General features: G+C 36.0%; 2 protein-coding genes across 2 annotated transcripts in view; both read left to right on the top strand.

The window, feature by feature from the left end:
* The window catches only part of LOC144449176 (sialate:O-sulfotransferase 2-like), a 37,059-nt gene extending 23,283 nt beyond the window's left edge, over positions 1-13,776 (top strand). The window contains exons 3-9 of the mRNA XM_078139676.1: positions 3,733-3,853; positions 6,732-6,943; positions 8,493-8,635; positions 9,700-9,877; positions 10,513-10,677; positions 11,038-11,241; positions 11,798-13,776. Of these exons, the coding sequence (XP_077995802.1) occupies positions 3,733-3,853; positions 6,732-6,943; positions 8,493-8,635; positions 9,700-9,877; positions 10,513-10,677; positions 11,038-11,241; positions 11,798-12,162 (1,388 nt within the window). The 3' untranslated portion in view covers positions 12,163-13,776. The remainder of the gene's footprint in view (positions 1-3,732; positions 3,854-6,731; positions 6,944-8,492; positions 8,636-9,699; positions 9,878-10,512; positions 10,678-11,037; positions 11,242-11,797) is intronic.
* Positions 13,777-16,135: 2,359 nt separating this feature from the next.
* On the top strand, positions 16,136-16,528 carry LOC144449239 (interleukin 17-like protein). Its single transcript, XM_078139750.1, has one exon. It carries the CDS (start codon positions 16,136-16,138, stop codon positions 16,526-16,528), a length of 393 nt encoding a protein of 130 aa, XP_077995876.1.
* The last annotated feature ends 4,163 nt before the right edge of the window (positions 16,529-20,691 follow it).

Here is a 20,691-nt window from a genome sequence, read left to right as displayed (position 1 = left end):
TGAAAGTACAGTTTCATACCTTAGAAATCATGTAACGGCAGATAATCATGATAATATTGAACAAACATGGCAAGCGCAGCCATAATTGAATTCTATGGGCAGTGTTAATTTGATTTAGTCAAACCAACAAGAGGCACTCCAGGTAGTAAAAGAGGACCGTTTCTTGCTTTGTGAAGACATTTATCTGTAGCTAGAGGTAACAAATGACTTCCGATAATCACAGACAGTAGAAGGAACAGAAACCTTAGGAAAATATGCCTGGCTTTCATTCTGTTGGTGCACGTACAGTTCTTAAAAAGACAATGTGATATTTGAGTGGATATACTCATATACTTCCAGTGAAAAATAATGTGTGGATGGATATAAAAACAACGTGTAGAACTTACCTGGGTCCTGGCCCTGGGTCTATGTCAAACTTTAATAACATGGACAAATGACAAGACTAAAATTGGACAGCCCTATAATACATAGAAAGCGCTTACATACACATATATTAAGTGGGCCGTGTAGATTCCAATGTACACCTATTCTACGCCCCTTTCGCATATCCTATACAGCTGTATCGACCACAACTGTAACAACCATACTGACCATAAATATTTAATTTACCGACATGAGCAAAACCCAAAATGTATGAGCGTGTACTTGTTTACTGACCAAAATATAATAAAAGAACCGTTGTGTTACATGCAAGGGTGGTACATCAGGCATGTTAGTAGTATTTTGAGGATAATATATCAAATCAAATATGAATAGACCTAAATGGATACCAGTCTGTGCATCAACAAGTCCGTGGGCATTTATTCGAAATCTGTGAAATCAGAAGTCGTTCATCAAATAAATATAATGTTATAAATAGACCAAGTATTTTTTCTTGATTTTCCCCCTAGGAATATATTTGTCAAGGTTTCGTTCTCTCTCTTAGTGCACGTACAGTCTTTAAATATTACTTCTGGCTGTGGTTCTTGAAACGAGTCAACATACACGTAATGTATAAAAATATGCACTTTGTTTGAGAATTGTTGATTAATATTTCCAGTACAGGTTGCTTTGTTTGCTTCACATTACTGCTTTAAAGGAAATCCCTTGCTTTGTCCAACTCTTCGAAAATAACACAACACGACTACTCAAGCTCCCACACGACGAATCGACACGCTTCGATTCACTAACATGTTATAGGGTTACCGTTTTAACTTTATTGCCGCAAAGGAGCCTGTGTTTTCACCATTAAGGCATCCGCTGAAGACAACCTAAACAATTAAGACGCCTGAATCTTATACACAAACCGTACATAGCAACATACTCATTAGATCGCTGATGTTTTTCGAAATCACGTCATCAATACGGGAGATAATGATAATTGTCCTTTTTGTCCTACCTTAAAGACGTTTTGTAAGAATTTAAGTGGTTCAGAAAAAAGCATCAAGCTAAGAGAGTGAATTTATTAGGTAATATAATTATATGACGCTTAGAACAAGAAGTAAATTTAAAGCATCAAAAGGACTATTGCGACCAAATGGACTTTAACGGTGAGCCCTTAAGATGTCACTGTAGGTAGATGTTATCATAGATGTTGCCATGGCAACAGAACGAATAAAAAAGTTTAATCTTTAGAGAGGGTTGATGTGACATTTAGCGAATATTGGTTTGATTCCTTCATCATGTGTATTGCATTCAATGTAAATGTACTTTAGACAGAAACTGGAGCGTTCCAGTGTGTGTTTTGTTAGATTCTTCAATTTATAAGACAGAAAATTGAGCGCTTTAGTCAATGCGTTTATTGTGACAGTTCGCTAATTATTGATGGCGAATTCTAACACCTTTCTTAGAGTCTATCGATCAGATATTTAGCTGATATCCTACAACGAGCTCGTCCATAAATGATGGTGATTATATAATCCCGATAACCTATTTTAAGAGTAGAAACTGACATTTAGAGTAAAAATGAAGCCATAATCATTGCGAGTAATTAGGAGCTAGTTTCATAAGATATTCAAGATATTCAAGGACGGAGTTATTAAAATGTTATTGGCTCGACTACTTACATTGAATTAATGTTTAATGACTCCTACGCACGCCCTGACATGTTCACCAACATTCAATGTAGATGTTACCGAAAATGGTTGTCCTCGAACTCCGATTTATTTGAAATTGCAGGAAATTACAAGTGATTTGAATTGAACATACATACATACATACATACATACATACATACATACATACATACATACATACATACTTACATACATACATACATACATACATACATACATACATACATACATACATACAAACATGCATGCATGCATGCATGCATGCATGCATGCATGCAGGCAGGCAGGCAGGCAGGCAGGCAGGCAGGCAGACAGACAGACAGACAGACAGACAGACAGACAGACAGACAGACAGACAGACAGACAGACAGACAGACAGACAGACAGACAGACAGACAGACAGGCAGGCATGCATGCATGCATGCATATGTACATACATACATACATACATACATACATACATACATACATACATGTGTGCGTGCGTGTGTGAGTGAGCACGTAAGCGCGTGCGTGTGTACATCTGTTATCAAAACGGTTTCCTTAAAAAATGTAAGGTTTAGTAGATGTTTTTTGTTTGCAGCACCCACAGGTATATTTGAGAGAAGTGTAGTTTTAACGTCATGATTGGTAGTAATTTGCGGCCATTTTATGACCTTGATAGAATAAACCAACGGACGTCATCACACTAAATTCATATTTGCTACAACCTCTTGTTTATCTCCTCTTCTGCTATTCAATTGCTAATCGACTGATAGTGTACATCTCATGTAAAAGTATCAGTGTATGCAAATGGTTTATCGCACAACAGACACACTCACCCTTTCTCCATGTACGTGTGCCAGGGCCTTTGGCTCTCTCAACTTTCCGCCATGTCTTTAGCTGTTGTTGTCTCTGTCTCTGTCTCTGTCTCTGTCTCTGTCTCTCTGTCTGTCTGTCTGTCTGTCTGTCTGTCTGCCTGCCTGCCTGCCTAATATAGAATAACTCTCTCTCTCTCTCTCTCTCTCTCTCTCTCTCTCTCTCTCTCTCTCTCTCTCTCTCTCTCTCTCTCTCTCTCTCTCTCTCTCCCCCTCTCTCTCTCTCTCTCTGAAAATATGCGGAGAGGAAGCGTGCATTGGCGTACGATTATATTACTATTTGTGTTGTGTTTGATTATGAACACATCATCATATAACTACATTTACAATGTTCCATGATATCATAAGTTTGATTTCCAAGGAAATGGTGTTTACAGTAGAGTTATACATGACGAAGCAATAACGTTGTCGTCTATCACAGATACATTAAATAAAATATTAAAGTGATAGGCTTGTATTAAGATAACTAATCGTAATTTTGCCATGCATCGTGTTATGTAATTTAAATCAGCATTTGACCTTGGAATACTGATGCCTGTGTTGAAGTGGTTCTTCTACGTTTATTTTCCATTTTCAATCGACCAGCCCAGCAACCTACATATAAACAGAACGACTTACCATTTCCAGATAATGAATGCAATAAACTAATTGCGTCATGTAATCAATAGTAACCTTCAGAGGAATAACACACTTGAAAAATTACATGTGAATTATTAAAGGGTAATGATTAAATGTGATAGCAAAGATAGAGTCCTGAGATCGTATAAAATCTCAATTAATAGCGGTATTTTTCTTTCTTTCTTTTCTTAATTTTTTACTAGTTGTTTACAAAGGCTGCTATGACGACCATAGGGAGCCTACTAAAAGGACGTTACAGGGTACCATGTGGCATGATCCAAAGATGATGACGATTGCTGCATGTGTCAAACATTGTGATAGAAAGTAAGTAGGAATGCATATGTATACTTTCGTGTGTATATTCACAGGGCTGTAATAAGTAGTGACAAAAATGTTCAAACATGTTTACACACATTGAACAATTGTAATGAGTTAGTGTATGTACACTGTATGATAAAATGAGCACAGTGTATATACATTGAACGATGTAATGAGTTACAGTGTATATGCAAATATACAATATATGGTATCGTGAGTTACAGTGTATATACACTACGATATGTCATGAGTTACAGTGTATATACAATATATGATATCGTGAGTTACAGTGTATACACACTGTACGATATGTCATGAGTTACAGTGTATATAATTGAACGATGTAGTGAGTTACAGTGTATATACAATGTACGATATGAGTTAGTGTATATACATTGAATGATGTATTGAGTTAGTGTATATACAATATATGATATCATGAGTTACTGTGTATATAGTGTTTATGAGTTACAGTGTATCTACAATGCATGATGTAAAGGGTTTTTGTGTATATACAATGCATATGAGTTACAGTGTATCTACAATGTATGATGTAATTGGCTACAGTGTATCTACAATGTATGATATGAGTTACAGTGTATCTACAATGTATGATATAATGAGTTACAATGTATCTACACTGTACAATGTATTGAGTTATAATGTATCTGGTGTACAATATAATGAGTTACATATTGTAAAATATAATGGTATGTATCCAGTGTACGATGCAATGAGTTGACGAATATACAATGTACGATAAATGAGTACAATGTAAAGATACACTGCCCAATGCAATATATATAATATATAGATATATAGATAGATAGATAGGTAGGTAGGTAGGTACGTACGTACGTACATACACACATACATACATACATACATACATACATACATACATACATACATACATACATACATACATACATACATACATACAAACAAGAGCACACATTTTATTCAATATACGTGAGTTGACGTTATCTTGTAGATCCTGAAGTTTATATGAAATACATTATCAAAGTATACTATCTGTGTTTGCCTATCTCTGTATGTATGCCTAAAGTAATAACCGCTAAGGGTTTCGGTTTCACCATTATCCATATTTTAGAAAGTCGATTAATTTTTATTCACATTGAAATATATAGTTGTATAAATATCCCCTTTATGCCTTCTTGGAAAAGAGGGTTGTTTTCATAATCGTTGAATTCTAAAACAAATAGACTGGTTTAACTGTAACAAGCGTAGTTGACACAGAAAATGGCACATGGTTAGCAGGTTTTGAGGTCACATAGCGGCTTATTCGTGCAGACGACTTCATAATCTTGTTCGACCGTCTTGGCCATTATTGATCGCCCATTAGTAATACGAACTACGTTTTCAACACCGTCTTTAAATTTCGATGTTTGTTGTTTTACAAATGAATGCAAGTCACCAGTTCAATGACCGACACCTCCATATATTAAAATTCACTATTGGCCGTATAATTTTTAATCAAGGAACAAATCGGAAAAAGTACAAGGTATATTTGTCGCTTATATTTAAATATAGAATTTGTAAGATAAATCGGTTGAGCCTGCGGTCCGCCTTTCGATGTTTGTTGTTTTACAAATGAATGCAAGTCACCAGTTCAATGACACCTCCAAATATTACAATTCACTATTGGCCGTATAATTTTAATCAAGGAACAAATCGGAAAAAGTACAATGGTATATTTGTCGCTTATATATTTAAATATAGAATTCGTAAAATAAATCGGTTGAGCCTGCGGTCGCCCCAGAAAATGACGGAAACGGGTGATTTTTAACAAAAGGTGCACCATATATGTGCAATATAAGTAACAACGCAACATATGGCCGATTCACAGCAGTGTGTGCTTGAAAAGCTGAACTAATTTTAGATGTAAGATCGATATATCTCATTTGATATATTAGCCTGGGGCAAGTGAAGCTCTAGTAAAACACTGATGTTATACTACTATCATAACCAATATCGTCCGTCAACCTTGTGTTGAAATGTGGTGACTATTAAAGGTACGACGTTCGTACGTAGAGACGACCAATTTATGTAAGCATGCGAAAATGTACACTTGACCACAGTCCCTCTGACTTGACATTTGGTCTCAACATTTATATACTAGTGGCAATTCTGATCACAGATTTCAACTAAGGCCTTTCATCATTGCTATAAAAACAGTCGTATAATATTACAATACAGGTCCCTCTTTGAGATACTACAATGTACATTATCTGTAAATGTACATACCAAGACAAGTGATGTTTTTTTGTCGACCATATGTTCATTTGAGTTGAGTTATACATACATTGTAGGTATACATTGTAGGTATTTCCAAACCTTAGGGTACAGTAACAAATAGGAAATGGATATGCAATTCATCATACTCCGTTCTTCATAACATCAATCAGACCTAAATGATTCGAGCTGCTGTAAACAATGATTTCCTTGAACACTGCACGAAATATCGTACGCAATAAAGGTGAATAATGTCAACTCATATAATACCAGTCCATTCATACACTTTGTGTTCATTTCCGGTAATTAGCGAAAACAATAAGGGATTTAGGCCTACTCAACCATTTTGACTAGCTTGTTGAAAGTAAAATATATACGACTATATTATATATAACTATATGCAACTACATGCACACAGATACGCACGCACACACGCGCGCACGCACGCGTACACACATGCTTATTTTTTTTATTCGCACTTCAATATATGTATTTATTACCTGTAGTTACTTTATTTACGCGAAGTTACCGAGTGAAAGTAATTCCATTTTTGTGACTGATTTATTATTTCAAATTGCATACATTCATGTCAGTCCCTTATTCAACTAACTGAAGTTGTATTACGCAGGGGTTACGCGTATGCCGGTTTGCAGTTTTCAATGGAGTGCTGGTGTTCAAATGCGCTGAGGACGTCAGCTTTAACAGCGACTGGTTGTAACATGACGTGCACTGGTAATAAACAAGATATATGTGGAGGACCCCTATATTTGTCAGTTTACAAAGTTGAGAAACAACCGGCTCCAATTCCTGATTTCCTTCAGAGTAAAGACGAAGGCGAAAGTAAGTGTTTTCAAGAAAGCCTATATTTTTGGAAATGCTATTCAAAATCTATTGTTATTTGTTTTGCACGATAATAAGAGACTGTATGTACCACTGGGAAGTTTACAGTCCCTGTATATATTTCCCAACGTAAATTACTGTAGGAAACACTCTAAATGCAGATCATTCAATTCCAGATTCTTTGCATTGACAGAATAGAGACAAGGGGGTCATATCTTGACCCCTTGTCGGATATCACATTTGCTATATAATGTCTGAGATGTAGTAATAGAGACTACAGTAAAGAGAAAGTGAGGGAAACGGGGTAAATCGAGAACCACCTTATCCACACTGTTTTATACATCAAGCAATTTTGGTTGGGCAGGAGTCGCTCCGAGTTTGGAAACCTCCCTTGTAGAATGATAATGGTTTTTGAACATTCTATAATTAGTTTCAATTGTCATTATTTAAAAGGTGAAGTCAACGTGTCAATCTTGCTGTAAGGCTAGGCTATTGACGACACCACAGACAAAGTAACAATTGGACGTCTTTTTGAAAGCATTTTAGATTTTTTAATCGAGTTGCGGTTTCATATTTTTATACCCATTTCGTTATGATGTAAAGCATGTCATGAATCGGAAAGTACATTCAAGCTGATAATACGGTAGCGTTTTTGGAGGCCAGACGATAGCTATAGCTTTTTACCGGCGCACCAGTACCATACACGGATGTGATTTCTCAAATAAAACGCTGTAGATTTTACTGTTTTATCACCTAATAAAGTGAATGAGAACATTTGACGCGTTGTCTGCTTTTAGATATGCAAATGAGTTTAATTGTGCATTTGCAGTCCACAGATGTCGAAATAAGATAGTGTCTGAATAGCTCTCGGTGTACAATTTGATATCAAATCATTGCAGCTGGTCGCCTCTTCACTGTTTGTTAGGACTATCTGCGTGCATGCAGACGTGACTAAACTTCAAAACAAACTCACAACCGTACGATATTTTTCAGGCATTCGACATCGAGTATTACGATAATAATGCACATATAAAGTAAAAGATTACGTTATTTAATACAAGTAAATCAAAGCTGGCCACAAGGGGGCGTTATCGTTTCCCAAATAGTAGAACATGTATAGTTGTCGGTCGCCCCAATCTCTGGTATTAAACCCTCAGAACATTATAATTTATAGGGACGTCTGAGGTTTATCTTAGGTCGTGCCGTATGATGTTAAAAGCGTATTAATGATGTATAGTAAACACAATTACAAAATGTACTAACATACTAAAACGTTGTCAGGATGTGATTGTTCAGAGAACATTAGCGTTATTGTTGACATTCCTTCCCTTTACATATATTTACTGATGTACAATGTATATGTCGTATAAACATAACATTTCTTGAGTAAAGAAATACACATTGAGTAACAAATATGTCTGACATATGTGATTACATGATTAGTGATGAACAAAATCAGACCATTGATCACTTGTGTCCAAACCAATTCCTTTGATTTCTAATACAGCCTTTGTTTCGGTGTACACACTTTGTACTTTGTATTTTTCAGCTGACAAATTTCTCCAAGGCACGATTGAGGATTACAAAGGTTGCGTGCCAACTGCAAGAGACGGTGATATATTTCAATCTGGCAGTATATATACTGAAGACACGATGACCATACTGAGCTGTAAAGGTCTTTGCTTACGTGCGGTAAGAAAAAAATCGAGTTATGTAGGCTCCTCTAAACTGCATAGATAAAATAGACAGATTCATCACTGTGTGTACACCTGTAATCACGAGCATACTCCCATGGTTTATGGTTACAGGACTGCAAATAGCAACTAATCTTTCAATTTCAGACTCCCAGTACCTTAGGAGCTGGAGACGACCTATATACCTACAGTATTTCTAACATATAAAGGAATGCAATTCAAGGGTAAAATTACATTGGAAACTACGGCATTTTACTTTAGCTGAGAGGGTTAAAGTTCAGACGCTTGATAGGTTTTCTCACAGGGTGAAGTGATCACGTTAGTGATGATTTGATCTGATCTGATTTGATTTGATTTGTTACAATGGGTTTTTTACAGTTTGTTTTCATTCCCTGACTACTCTTTTCTTCCGATTGAATATTTACTCCCATTATTGACTGAATAAAGACCCCATGGTCTTTCTTCTATTCCCTTTTATCTAATTGAAAGTACTTCACACCTTACATTTATAATTTACAAAGGTATGGGTTTCACTCATATAGTTTACCTACCATCTTGTCCTCCAGGATATTATCACAGCAAATAAACATGTATTCACATACAGACTAGGTATAATGTGGAATCATAGACATGTAGGGTCAGTATGCTAATGCGTGTTTATTTGGTGTTGAAGTATGTTTAGTGCTTACTGCTCGGACACAACTATCAACAGACAGTATTACAGTGAAAAATTAATGTATAAAGAAATCAATGGCAAATTATCGATTTTGTTGTTGTTTTTCTTAAACTGAAAAAAATGTACTCTATTGAGTCATAGACCCTCAACATACCGGTCTATAATTGAATCATGTATATGTTACATGTATATGCGAGAGTTGACAATAATTATAGTATAATGTTTTCTACACTGAATTCGAAACGAGCAAAACATTATCATAAACTACCCTACAACCATGAGGGCGCTTCTTCCTACAAGAGTTTGTCTCGTTCAAGTTTGTATGGTTTTACTTTAAAATCAACACATTATCTCTAAAATAACGTATTTTTTCCTTTATATCTTAGCAATACTCTATAGCAGCGTTACGTAGTGGTACTGAATGTCATTGTGGTCATCTGGAAACCAATTTTGATTATCACAGTGCGGTGAACAACAGTCAGTGCATCACGCCTTGTGCAGGGTTCGAAGGTCATTACTGTGGTGGACGTGGCTATGCATCAGTTTATACTACCTCAGCAGACGGTAATGTGTTTGCTTGTTTATGGTCATTTACCAAAGAAAAGTGCTTTGCGATTCAAGTAAAAGCGGATGGTAGAATATGTTTTCAGTGTAACATTGTCAATAGAAATGTAGACAGTTCCCTTTTTATTAACGGTCAAAATTACAGATAACCAAAATTGCCGCGTACCACGGTAATTCGACTGATGTCATTTGCCTGAAATTTTCCCAATTTTGTTGCGACTGCACTGCAGTCATGAAACGACAAACACGTTTGGTGTAACCGGTTGGATATAGTTGTGTTGCCGTTGTAGGCCGTTTTATATTCTGACGACTCCACGATTTGTCTTATTACCTTCGAAATATTTCAGGATTTTTTTTTACAAATATGGCATTTAGAGTAATTTTCAAAATATCAGTCTAGAGAGACGTCAGATGTTCTTAAAAGTTTACGAAAAGCAATTTTTGATGTCAACGGGAATAGAAGAATTATAAGAACGTCTGTCATGCTTGTTTCGACGTATTTTCGCTGACGTGAAAATCATGCAAATTGCTGTTTTACTTCGTCTTTTTAGTTGAAAGCAGGCAAAACATTTTGATGTAAAACCCCATACTTTTTTTAACTCGTTGGCTGTTGGGTTTCGCATTTTACGTTACAGATCCCAGATGTTTAAATTCCACTCTGAAACGTGAGGGATCTATGCCGTTGGTGGCGCTAGCTAGCTTTCCGGGATCTGGTAATACATGGGTGAGACACCTGATAGAACGTAGCACTGGAATTTACACTGGTAGTTTCTATACTGATGGAGAATTATTCAAAAAAGGTAACAACAAACTTCGTAATATCTATTTTCCATTATACAATTTAACCGTATCAATTTTTTTGTGTGCTACGGTTTCTTGTGTGTCTATTTTATTGCTGAACCGTCCACCAAAACTGAACACATGACAAAAATTGCCTGTGTGTACGTAAAATGCACAAAACAAAATCTGCAAGTTAGTCGTAGTAGTTGGTTATCACTATCAGCGAATGCAAATCTATAGTGCTTTTTTGTTACAACATAATAGCATATAACCCACAGAAAAAAATTGGTATGCGATTACAAGAAAAACATCTTGGAAAAAATTGTCTGGTTTCTTATAGTTTGGCAACGTTTCCATTCTCTCTCGTTTGTCATACACAGGTTTCAAAGGAGAAAGGGAACACTGGAAGAAACGAAACACGGTTGTTGTGAAAACACACGACTTCAGTGAAGAACTTATAAAAGAATACGAGGCAGCAATAGTTGTTATACGAAACCCTTACAAGGCTATGATAGCTGAACACAATAGAAAATTTGGAGGTCACACGGGTTATGCTACCGAAGATAGGTACACCAAAGGCACTGGTAGGTGAATTTTTACGGTCTGCATAATGCTTATTTGGTGCACAGAATACATTAATCATGTCATTGTATAGACTCACAAAGGGTATCATGTTGACCGTAGAGAAATGTCAATTCACAGTGTGTGTCGTCATGCATAGACTAGTGTTTTGTTGTGTGTGCAACATATTATTAAGTTCTTCAAGGATTTTCAGCAATTTTGACAGGGTCTTTGCGTTCTCAGTTAACTATGATTTTTCGTAAGGAAATCCCTTGGAATGTAGCATAAAATATGTTTTTAGAAATAAACGACCGAAATAAAGCCCCAGTGTAGTATGACATCTTGATATCTCATGAACCTGTACACGCCGAGTGGAAATTTAGCAGAATAAGCTGATATCCTAATTATTGGCTTGGCTTGTTGTGTACCTTAGCTTCGTCTGTGTCTTTAGTGTTTTTTTGTCATACAATATGTCTATTTTCTATACAGATTCATCACAGAACGAATAAGAGGAAGTTTACTGTGTACATTTGTTCAACGATTTGTATTAAACTCGTATACCCACATTTTTCTTTGTAGAGTGGAACGACTTCGTGATGGGTAAATCCCGAAGTTGGACAAATACCGCGTTAATGTGGCTCCAACACTGCCCTAAGGTACTTGTGATACACTATGAAGACTTAATGACTGATCTCAACAATCAACTTAGGAAAATGTTGACGTTTCTTAATATCGAAATCAACCAAGAACGATTGCTTTGTGCAGAACTCAATTCGTCTGGAAAGTTCAAAAGACCTAACAGGAAAAAGGGCATGTCGTTTGACCCATTTACACAAGAAATGCATGAATATGTCCAAATATATGTTAAGACGGTTGCAATGGCGCTACAGCTTCACAAACAAGCACCTTTGCCTGCCGAATATGCACCTAATATGATACTTTGATTCGAGGTTGCATCCAAACAAAGCGTTATAATGTAAAATACACATCAAGTGCTCACGAATATTACGTTCAACTTAATGATAACCGTTGTGTATTGCCAGCTTACAGTGTGACCAGGTCAACTGACTGCATAAGTGCTCAGTGCAAGTATGCGATAGTCGCCTTGCACGAAATGTGCGGAAGTGACGTTTTCTGGTTGAACACGAGGCTCTTGGGTATTTGGAAAAGCTTTACTCATGAAAGCCTCACTGTCTGAAATACCATGCCATCGGAATCTAGGAACGGATTTGAAAATATCTAATTTATTTAAAAGATCTGAAGGATTTTAGACATGGCTATCCAAAGTTGATCATCTGACAGTCCTGCTGAGATAGTACACGTGTGATAGTAGACAATAAAATAAGATTAGCTGTCCCACTTTCATCTCAAATCGTAACTTCCGGTTTGATTTTTCAAGTCGATTATTGCCATGCATAAAACAAGACTATAATGACAACGACACGGCCTCTGTTCTTGTATGACTGTGCTGAAATACGCAATTAACAAAGTAAAGCTGCAATCGAAACAGAAACAATATTGAGGCGTTCAACGTATTCATAAACAATGTGGTGACGTGGAAGCTGAAAATGGTGGATGCCTTTGATTGGTAGAAATAACATTCGTACATATCACTTGTTGTCACATGGTACTCAAGAATTAAAACCATGGTGCTTAGCTATGTTTATAAGAGTGAATATTGATACCGTGTGTAAGTGTTGTAAAACATGTCCGATTTACACCTATTTTTATGGACAAGGTTAGTTTGATAACAATGAAATGTTGTACATGCAAAGTTTTCAACAAGAATGGCGATATCTCGTCTAATTCAAATTTACCACTTTGCGTGTTTGTTTGATCAGGGAAAATTCTTCGTAGAATCTGACCAAATAAAGGCGACAATAAAAAATAATGAATTTATCACAAACAATTGGGATCACCATCTGTGTTAAACTTAAAGGAAAGATTCTTGTTAACTTGTGGACTGTGCCTGTACACTGTTGTGTTACTAGTTTATCATGCTGCCAGTCCCAACAATACATTGTGTCACTGTCCAATATTCTAGTCATGAATTATTCTCCATAGATGTTTATTTTTTTAAGGGAGTTGATATTATCAAGAATGCAAACGTTCCATGCTATACTGTATGCTTTGTGATTTTTGCAATACTTTGATACTGATGCTGATACTGAAATACAAGAAGTAAACATTCCTTCGTTAATGCTCCTGCCATAAGAGAAGGCGCCATGGACAATGCAATTAAAAGTTAATGATATTAATACTCGCACAACTAATACACATTTTGACACTATTACTTTCACAATACTTGTACTGCAAGCCGGGAAATCTAGTACTGACTTGGCGGATTTACATATTTTACAAAGTTGTAATATTTCTGATGCAAGTATCAACATTATAATGTATGTCTTAGGCTTTTATGATCACGAAAATCCTGAAGTACTAGTATATTGTACTTTCTTCGATGAATTTTGCACATAACGTTATGTACTGAATCGACGTGAAGCCCCCTTTCGTCAGAACGAGTGCATTTCTTTTCGAACACAAAACAGTTTCAAACAGTCTCTCGTTTCACGGGGAGTGGGGGCGGGGGGGGGGGGGGTTGTTTGTACACACATAAAATATACGTTTGGAAATACAGTTAAGTAGTATAAAATATTTTGTAAAACTTGATGATAATTGCAATATTGATATTTATGGAGAAATTGTTAACAATTTGAATGTTGTTATTGCATAATTGTGGTCTTAATTTTAGAACACGTCAAAATATCAAACATTCTATTCTGTATATATGCACTAAATATTTGTATCTTGGGTCAGAATTTGTTAACATATTGTATATCTGAATAGTCGGTTTTGACTTGTTTGAAATATAATTATTCAATGTCAGAAATGTAATTAATTAATTGATTGAATAATCGACAAACCGATGTTGTCTGTTTGATTGGTAACCAATCATAAGACGCAGAGATGTTGTAAAAAATTATTGGGAGAATTGATTAATTGTACATATTACTATTTTGTACTGGGTCTGATGTATAGATTTTGTCAGTTACACGTGATTTAAAGAAGTAATGAGATGATTCAATATTTTTCCACTTTTAAAAAATAAAAATATGTAATTTTTCAAAAGTGTCTATTCTTCTTGTGTTAGCCCCCAGTGGGTTCAACAGTGCCGAGAGGGGAGGAGGGGGACTATATGAATGAACATATCTGACGGTCCATACGCCACGAGTGCATCATCCATTGATCTTGACGCATACAATCAGAAATACAGTATGGTTGCCCTAATAGATCCCCAAATAAATTCCCAACCATACTATCTGTGAATCAGTGAAGCATTTATGGCAATTGCTTCAATGAACAGGGAAGCTGGACAGAGAGGTAACGTGCAGATAAGGGATAGACTTTACATTTCCAACCTTGTAAACTAGCTTTGGAAGTTCACAGAACAAACTGTCCGTATCTTTTTCGTGATTCAGTTATCTTATCTATTTAACCATATTGTCAACTGCCTGTACTGGTGATTACATGTCTTCCTCTTTCCAAAGTTTTGAATCATTTACGTTCCAAAATAAAATCAACAAATCCTATATTTGATCTTCGTCAATTATGCAAATTTATTTTTGTCAGAATGACGTGTACAGGATCACTCGCCTGAAGAAAACTAGAAATGTTGGGTTTGTTGTATAAAATCGAATGAATAGATTCGATTGTAAGAATAGTTTTCATTTGTGATCATTTATGATAAAAAATATATAAATAATAACACATATTTGATGGATTCACGATTCTTTGTCCTCTTGAACGTACGAGGGTTGATGTGTATTCAATTGATAAATGGCCAACTGAATAAACTCAATGTGTTGATAAAAATGATTACGTTTGTGTGACCTAGAAATAAACATTAACGACATACTTCTCGTAATAAACAATGGGAATTTCCATGACAATCTTCCATAAGGTGTACTTTTATACCATTCCCCAAAACTTAAATATTTCATAATTGCAATAACCTAATCTCATGACATCATTTTAAATAATTTCTGGCGCTCATTTGACTAACCGCGTCATGATGATTATTCCCACAACTTTATAAGACCTGTCCACCGGACACTACAGTCATCAGCCTAAAAGGAACATACCAACCAGTTGTCAACTAAAGAGCGCATTCCTCTATACGAAACGTTCAACCAAGTAATCGGCAAAGACATGGATTTGAAAGGAGTATCAGTAAGTCACTCAAACGTTTCATCGCCATATGGAATCTTGTCAACATCAATGTCGTTTCACCATTTTTGTAGATCATTTGTATTTCAAAGGACAACACCACACGGAATTATGGGTTGGCAGGGGGTATATATGTTTTCGTAACTCGTTGTTGCCCCTTTTTATCTTTCGTAAAATGTTAGCCTTCAATAAAGATCGTAACACCCTAATTTTCGTTTTCTGAGTACATGTTGAATAGATTTTTTCAAAAAAATATCACACGAAGTACAAACGACCATTAGGTTTTTGAAAATGTAATGACTTTAATCTGTAGTTTGTAAACTGTACAACCAGCCGTTTTAAGGTATATATGAAAAAGGAGGATCCTTACATAATTCGGAATTTTTGCAAACTGTACTGCATAGCTCCCTCTTTATTTTTGTAATGAATTCAATTTGTTTTGGCTCAACTTACCAGAATCTAAACGCTTCATACAAAAACAGGAATATAATATTATACATAATCTTTTATTTTTTCCAGAAAATCTTGGTAACAATGATGTCGTTAAATATAACGTTTTTAGCACAACTTGAAGGTACTCCAATAAATACTATACAGTCATTAACTCAATCAACTCTAAGCTGTGTTGAACCTACTACATCTCAACTAAAAAAAATGATGACACAAATTTACCAGAATTCGACTTCAGAAATGGCTGTCATTTTATCCATGGCAACGATGGATCAATCTGAAGACAACCTTTCTACAGGCAGTGAACACCACCACGTTGAACAACTTCCAATTGAACCCTGTCCGTTGGAGTACGGAAGTGGCGCTGCTCTGAATGAACGGTCTAACTGTCCTTGGTACTATGAAGTCAACACAGACATGTCACGATATCCACGGTCACTGAATGAAGCTCACTGCCATAACTGTCTCTTCTGTATCACTGATAATAGTCAACATAGCAGCTGGCAATGCCAACCTGTTACGTATGATATCTGGGTTTTAAGTCGAAGTGTCTGTATTGATGGTGTCTATCAATATCAACCCGTCTTGGAATCCATTGGCGTTTCCTGTACATGCGTACGTCCACGTTACTGATCAGATTAATGCCTTGTGGTGTCAATACAATTAATGGCACAGTGTTTACGGTTTACTCAATAGTATGTAGCTGTAAATATAACGTAGCCAATTATAATAGAGTCATAGTTACAAATAATCCAATTTGAAAGGACACACTCTAAGTTTTCTGAGTGCACATTTTGTTATAGATTAATGATACCCGTAGTTAACGTTATGTTCTATTTACTGAAGCATATTTAGCATGTGATAAAGCCATTATCATAGCACCTAGTGTACCAACAACGCCAAAATATGATTTTAGTGCCATTGAAAGCATTATAACATTACTATTTGATACTTTAATTAATTATGGTTCTATGAACATATTTTCACTTAAGTCAAATAGCCTACAATCTCAGCTTTTGCAACTTTAAAGATTGTGAACTAGACTTACAACGTGGAAGACTCTCCTTATTTTACGTTATTTGTAGCTAGATATCCACATTACAGACCGTCTTTATAAACCGTGCAAGTTATGCACTATATTATTTGTAGTTACGTTAAAGTAACAGTTATTATGCAGTTTTCAAAGTTTTGTTTGTAGAAATTTATATAGTTATAAGACAAAAACAATTGTTTAGTTCCGGTAACCCGACCCAATCTAAAAAAATGTTGAAAAATCGAAAGTTTTTACATGGTCGTGAGAGAAATAGTGAGATTTGATGACATTGTCTTGTGATCAACACAACATTACAGAATACGGTGTAGCACACAATGTCTTCTGCATATCATACGAAAAGTGAGAACATAACGATGAGAAATCTCTGTTGACCTCTACATACATTGTAACAAACTGAACCAGACCCCAAAATATCCTACCTACCCACCCTGTTTTGAAATTGGGCGTTCTATTGGAACCACACAGTTTTTCTTCTTTGGCGTTACCAGTGCTCATCTTTTTAACCACATTTATTTATAAATCAAAAGGGTTTTCTTTCACATTCAATGAAACATGTTTTTGCCTTATCTGATATAGAGTTCACTCTAGTACCACGATCTCTTCATAGAATAAAGTTTAGTTTATTGATATCGGACAGTTTTACAGAAGTTTTGCATTTATTTATTTTTTATCGTATGTTGATATTGTTCGTTGATTAAATTATTTGGAATGATCACCATTGTTGGTTGTCTTCAATGCTCCACCCCCACCCCCCCCCTTCCACTTCAGTCCAACACATACATCATTTAATCTTTTTTTAGGTTGGACTAGTAACCTTTTGTGAAGGTACGATGACGTCTATTTATAATGAAACTACTATATTAAGCTTTGATCCAAACACGAACTTGAAAATTGTTACCTGAAGCTATCAACATTCCTTAACTTTCAAAACACCTAAACAATATTTTACGCACGACTTCTGATTTATGTGCTTGGGTATTGCTTATTTTATATCTTCATCGATAAATAACAATTCATATCATTGTAAACATAACAATTACATTTTAATATTCTTATCGCGGAAAGATTGCGTGTGTTACACCCCCGGATGCCTTTATTTCGCTGACCTCAGTATCACAACACCTTACTGAGGAAAAGTCGAACATTTCCCTGATTTTCAGGTCTAGATATCCCGTGTATTAGTCGAAGCACATTTTTCGTATGCCAGCAGTCAGTTGCTGAGGAGTCTTGTCACATTGTCAGGTAGCTATCAACACTCTGAAGTTCTCCCAGCCACTCTCTCTCCTGCTGGACACCGTCTAGTCAACATGGTGTCAAATACGCTCTTGGCATAATTTCTTGGTTTACCGCCTTTTTCACTTCCTTTCTGTTAAAACCCACTTCTTCCTTTAGGGAGACGTTTTCTTGTACGCCTCTGTGAGGTTGAGTCGTTTGTTTCACGAATTGGTCGTGATATTTCAGGTTTCTTGGGTTGTGCCGTGGTCTACAGACGCTGGCATTGGCTAATGTGTCTGTATTCAATTTTATAGTGTATGTTCTGCCATACACAAGGTCAAATCGAACAGCTTGGTGTGACGGAGCGGGTTTTTCACGCTTATCGAAGGCTTGCTAACGCAACCACTTATTAGCTTTCGTAGACAATCTATTCTAGTGTTTATTAGGTGTTCAAAATCAGAGTTTCTAGTGTACTTTCCACGAGTTCGTCACAATGGTGACACCGTCTGCTAGACACCTTGTGCCAAACACGCTCGTGACACAGTCTCTTGGTTTACCGCTATTGTCACTTCTATTCTGTTAAAACATACTTATTCAAATTCCTTTAGGGAAACTTTTTTTTTGTACGCCTCTGCGAGGTTGAGTCGTTGGTTTGAAGAATTTATTGTGGAATTTCAGGTTTCTTTGGGTTTGCCGTGGTCTAGACACTGGTATTGGCGAATCTTATAGTGGATGTTGCTGTCATACACAAAGTCAATCGAACAGCTTTGTGTGACGGAGCGGGCTTTCCGCGCTTATCGAAGTTTTGCTAACGCTACCACTTATTAGCTTTCGAAGGCATTCTACTCTAGGTGTTAAATATGAGACTTTTGAGTGTGCTTTCCACGAGTTCGTCAAATAAGTATATAGAGTACGATTAAGAATTCTCAAACAGAAAGTTGCGAATTTTGGATAAGAATGTACCATTAGCTAATATAAACACATTCTTTGAATGAAATGCTTTTCAATATCAAGTGATCACCAATTTCATACAGTAAGTTTGTATGGAAAGCTTTAACATGTAAATTTCTTTTGTTAAATGAGAAAATCAACATCTTTGGTGGAGTCATAACAGGTGCATATATTTTCATTTGCTCCCTTGCAAATATTCTGTATGCCTTTAACGAAAGTCTGTTGAAACTTGCTATCTTCGATTAAAAGTCATCGATATTTGGATCGATGAAAATGGGTATTCAGAAAATCATCAGTGACAAAAGTACTATTCGAAAATGACAAAAATGTGTTCACAAAACCATATGTAATCCGTATATGTACACTGGTGAGATTTGTCAGAATTGAAGAAGCTTATGTGCTAGAGTACAAACCAGAGGGAGTTATGGATAAAATATTGTAGAGTGGAACATAACACACGGAAGCGGGTTTTTATTGCGGAAGGAAATATTGATCAAGTGCGCCATCTATATCCTTTCAGAGAGAAGTTGTAAATCCCATATTTATGAAGCCAAGTTCAGGTTCATTTCGTGTCGAACCAAACACGTAATCCGTACGGCAGAATACCCTTGCGACACAAGAAGCCGAAACATATCATATAATTGCGCAACGACAGACCAAGCATGACGCAGCGATGCCCGAAATACAGTTTATTTGCAGGGTGAAGTGCTTTAACGTTACTAATATTTGGATCACTGACAGAGAAAATGTTTTGTTCTTATCCAAATATATTATAGCTTCAGTCTTGTCACAAAGACTACATATATTAACTCGACCACTTTGATGTTAGCATTAGCCTTGACATCATAATGTAACTGTATTTGTATTTGAAATGTGATATCACCACATTGTCCATAGTTCTGTGTATTACAAAATGTTTGAATGGATTTATGCAAATTGGAAGCATAACATTGTGGAACGCGTTATGGCTTCCAAATCAACGTCACAAGTAGTGTAAAATTTGACAGTTGATTTCCAAGATGTTGTCAATGTGATATTTCAAGAATAATATCAAGTCCAATTAAAGTGAGAAATTCAATTGTATTAATGGACTAATGCTCTTCTGGGTCAACTGCATATAACAGAAATAAATATAACAACTAAGTGAAGAAATCGAATTCAGCAATCCTCTGGGTATTATTGATGTATATGTGTTGACGCTTTTCAGGACAACGCATGATTCTCACGCCATTTTATTCTATATTAACCTAGATTGAAATATATAGAGCGCTTTCAAGTGTTAGCACGTTCATTTGAACAAATTTTGATCCTGTCCAGAGGCAGCCTTGGTAAAACTATTCTTGCAGACATCTTTCAGGAATAATGTGAATTTGTCTCTGACGTCATCAAAACCAAGACAACATGCGACTTTGTAAATGAGATAGAGAGTAACAACACAGACCAGAGTCATCGTTAAGGATGATGCTCCAGATAAGAGTAATTGTATGGTATTCATGACATCCTCAAATGGCGATGTTCTGTCATAAAACAGTAAACTCTATGCATACGAAATTTATTGTTTAAATACTACAAGAGA

This window comes from Glandiceps talaboti, chromosome 18 (genome assembly GCF_964340395.1).
Source record: "Glandiceps talaboti chromosome 18, keGlaTala1.1, whole genome shotgun sequence".
NCBI lineage: Eukaryota > Metazoa > Hemichordata > Enteropneusta > Spengelidae > Glandiceps > Glandiceps talaboti.
The sequence above is the reverse complement of the archived record's forward strand: the minus strand, read 5'-3'. Positions and strand labels throughout refer to the sequence as shown.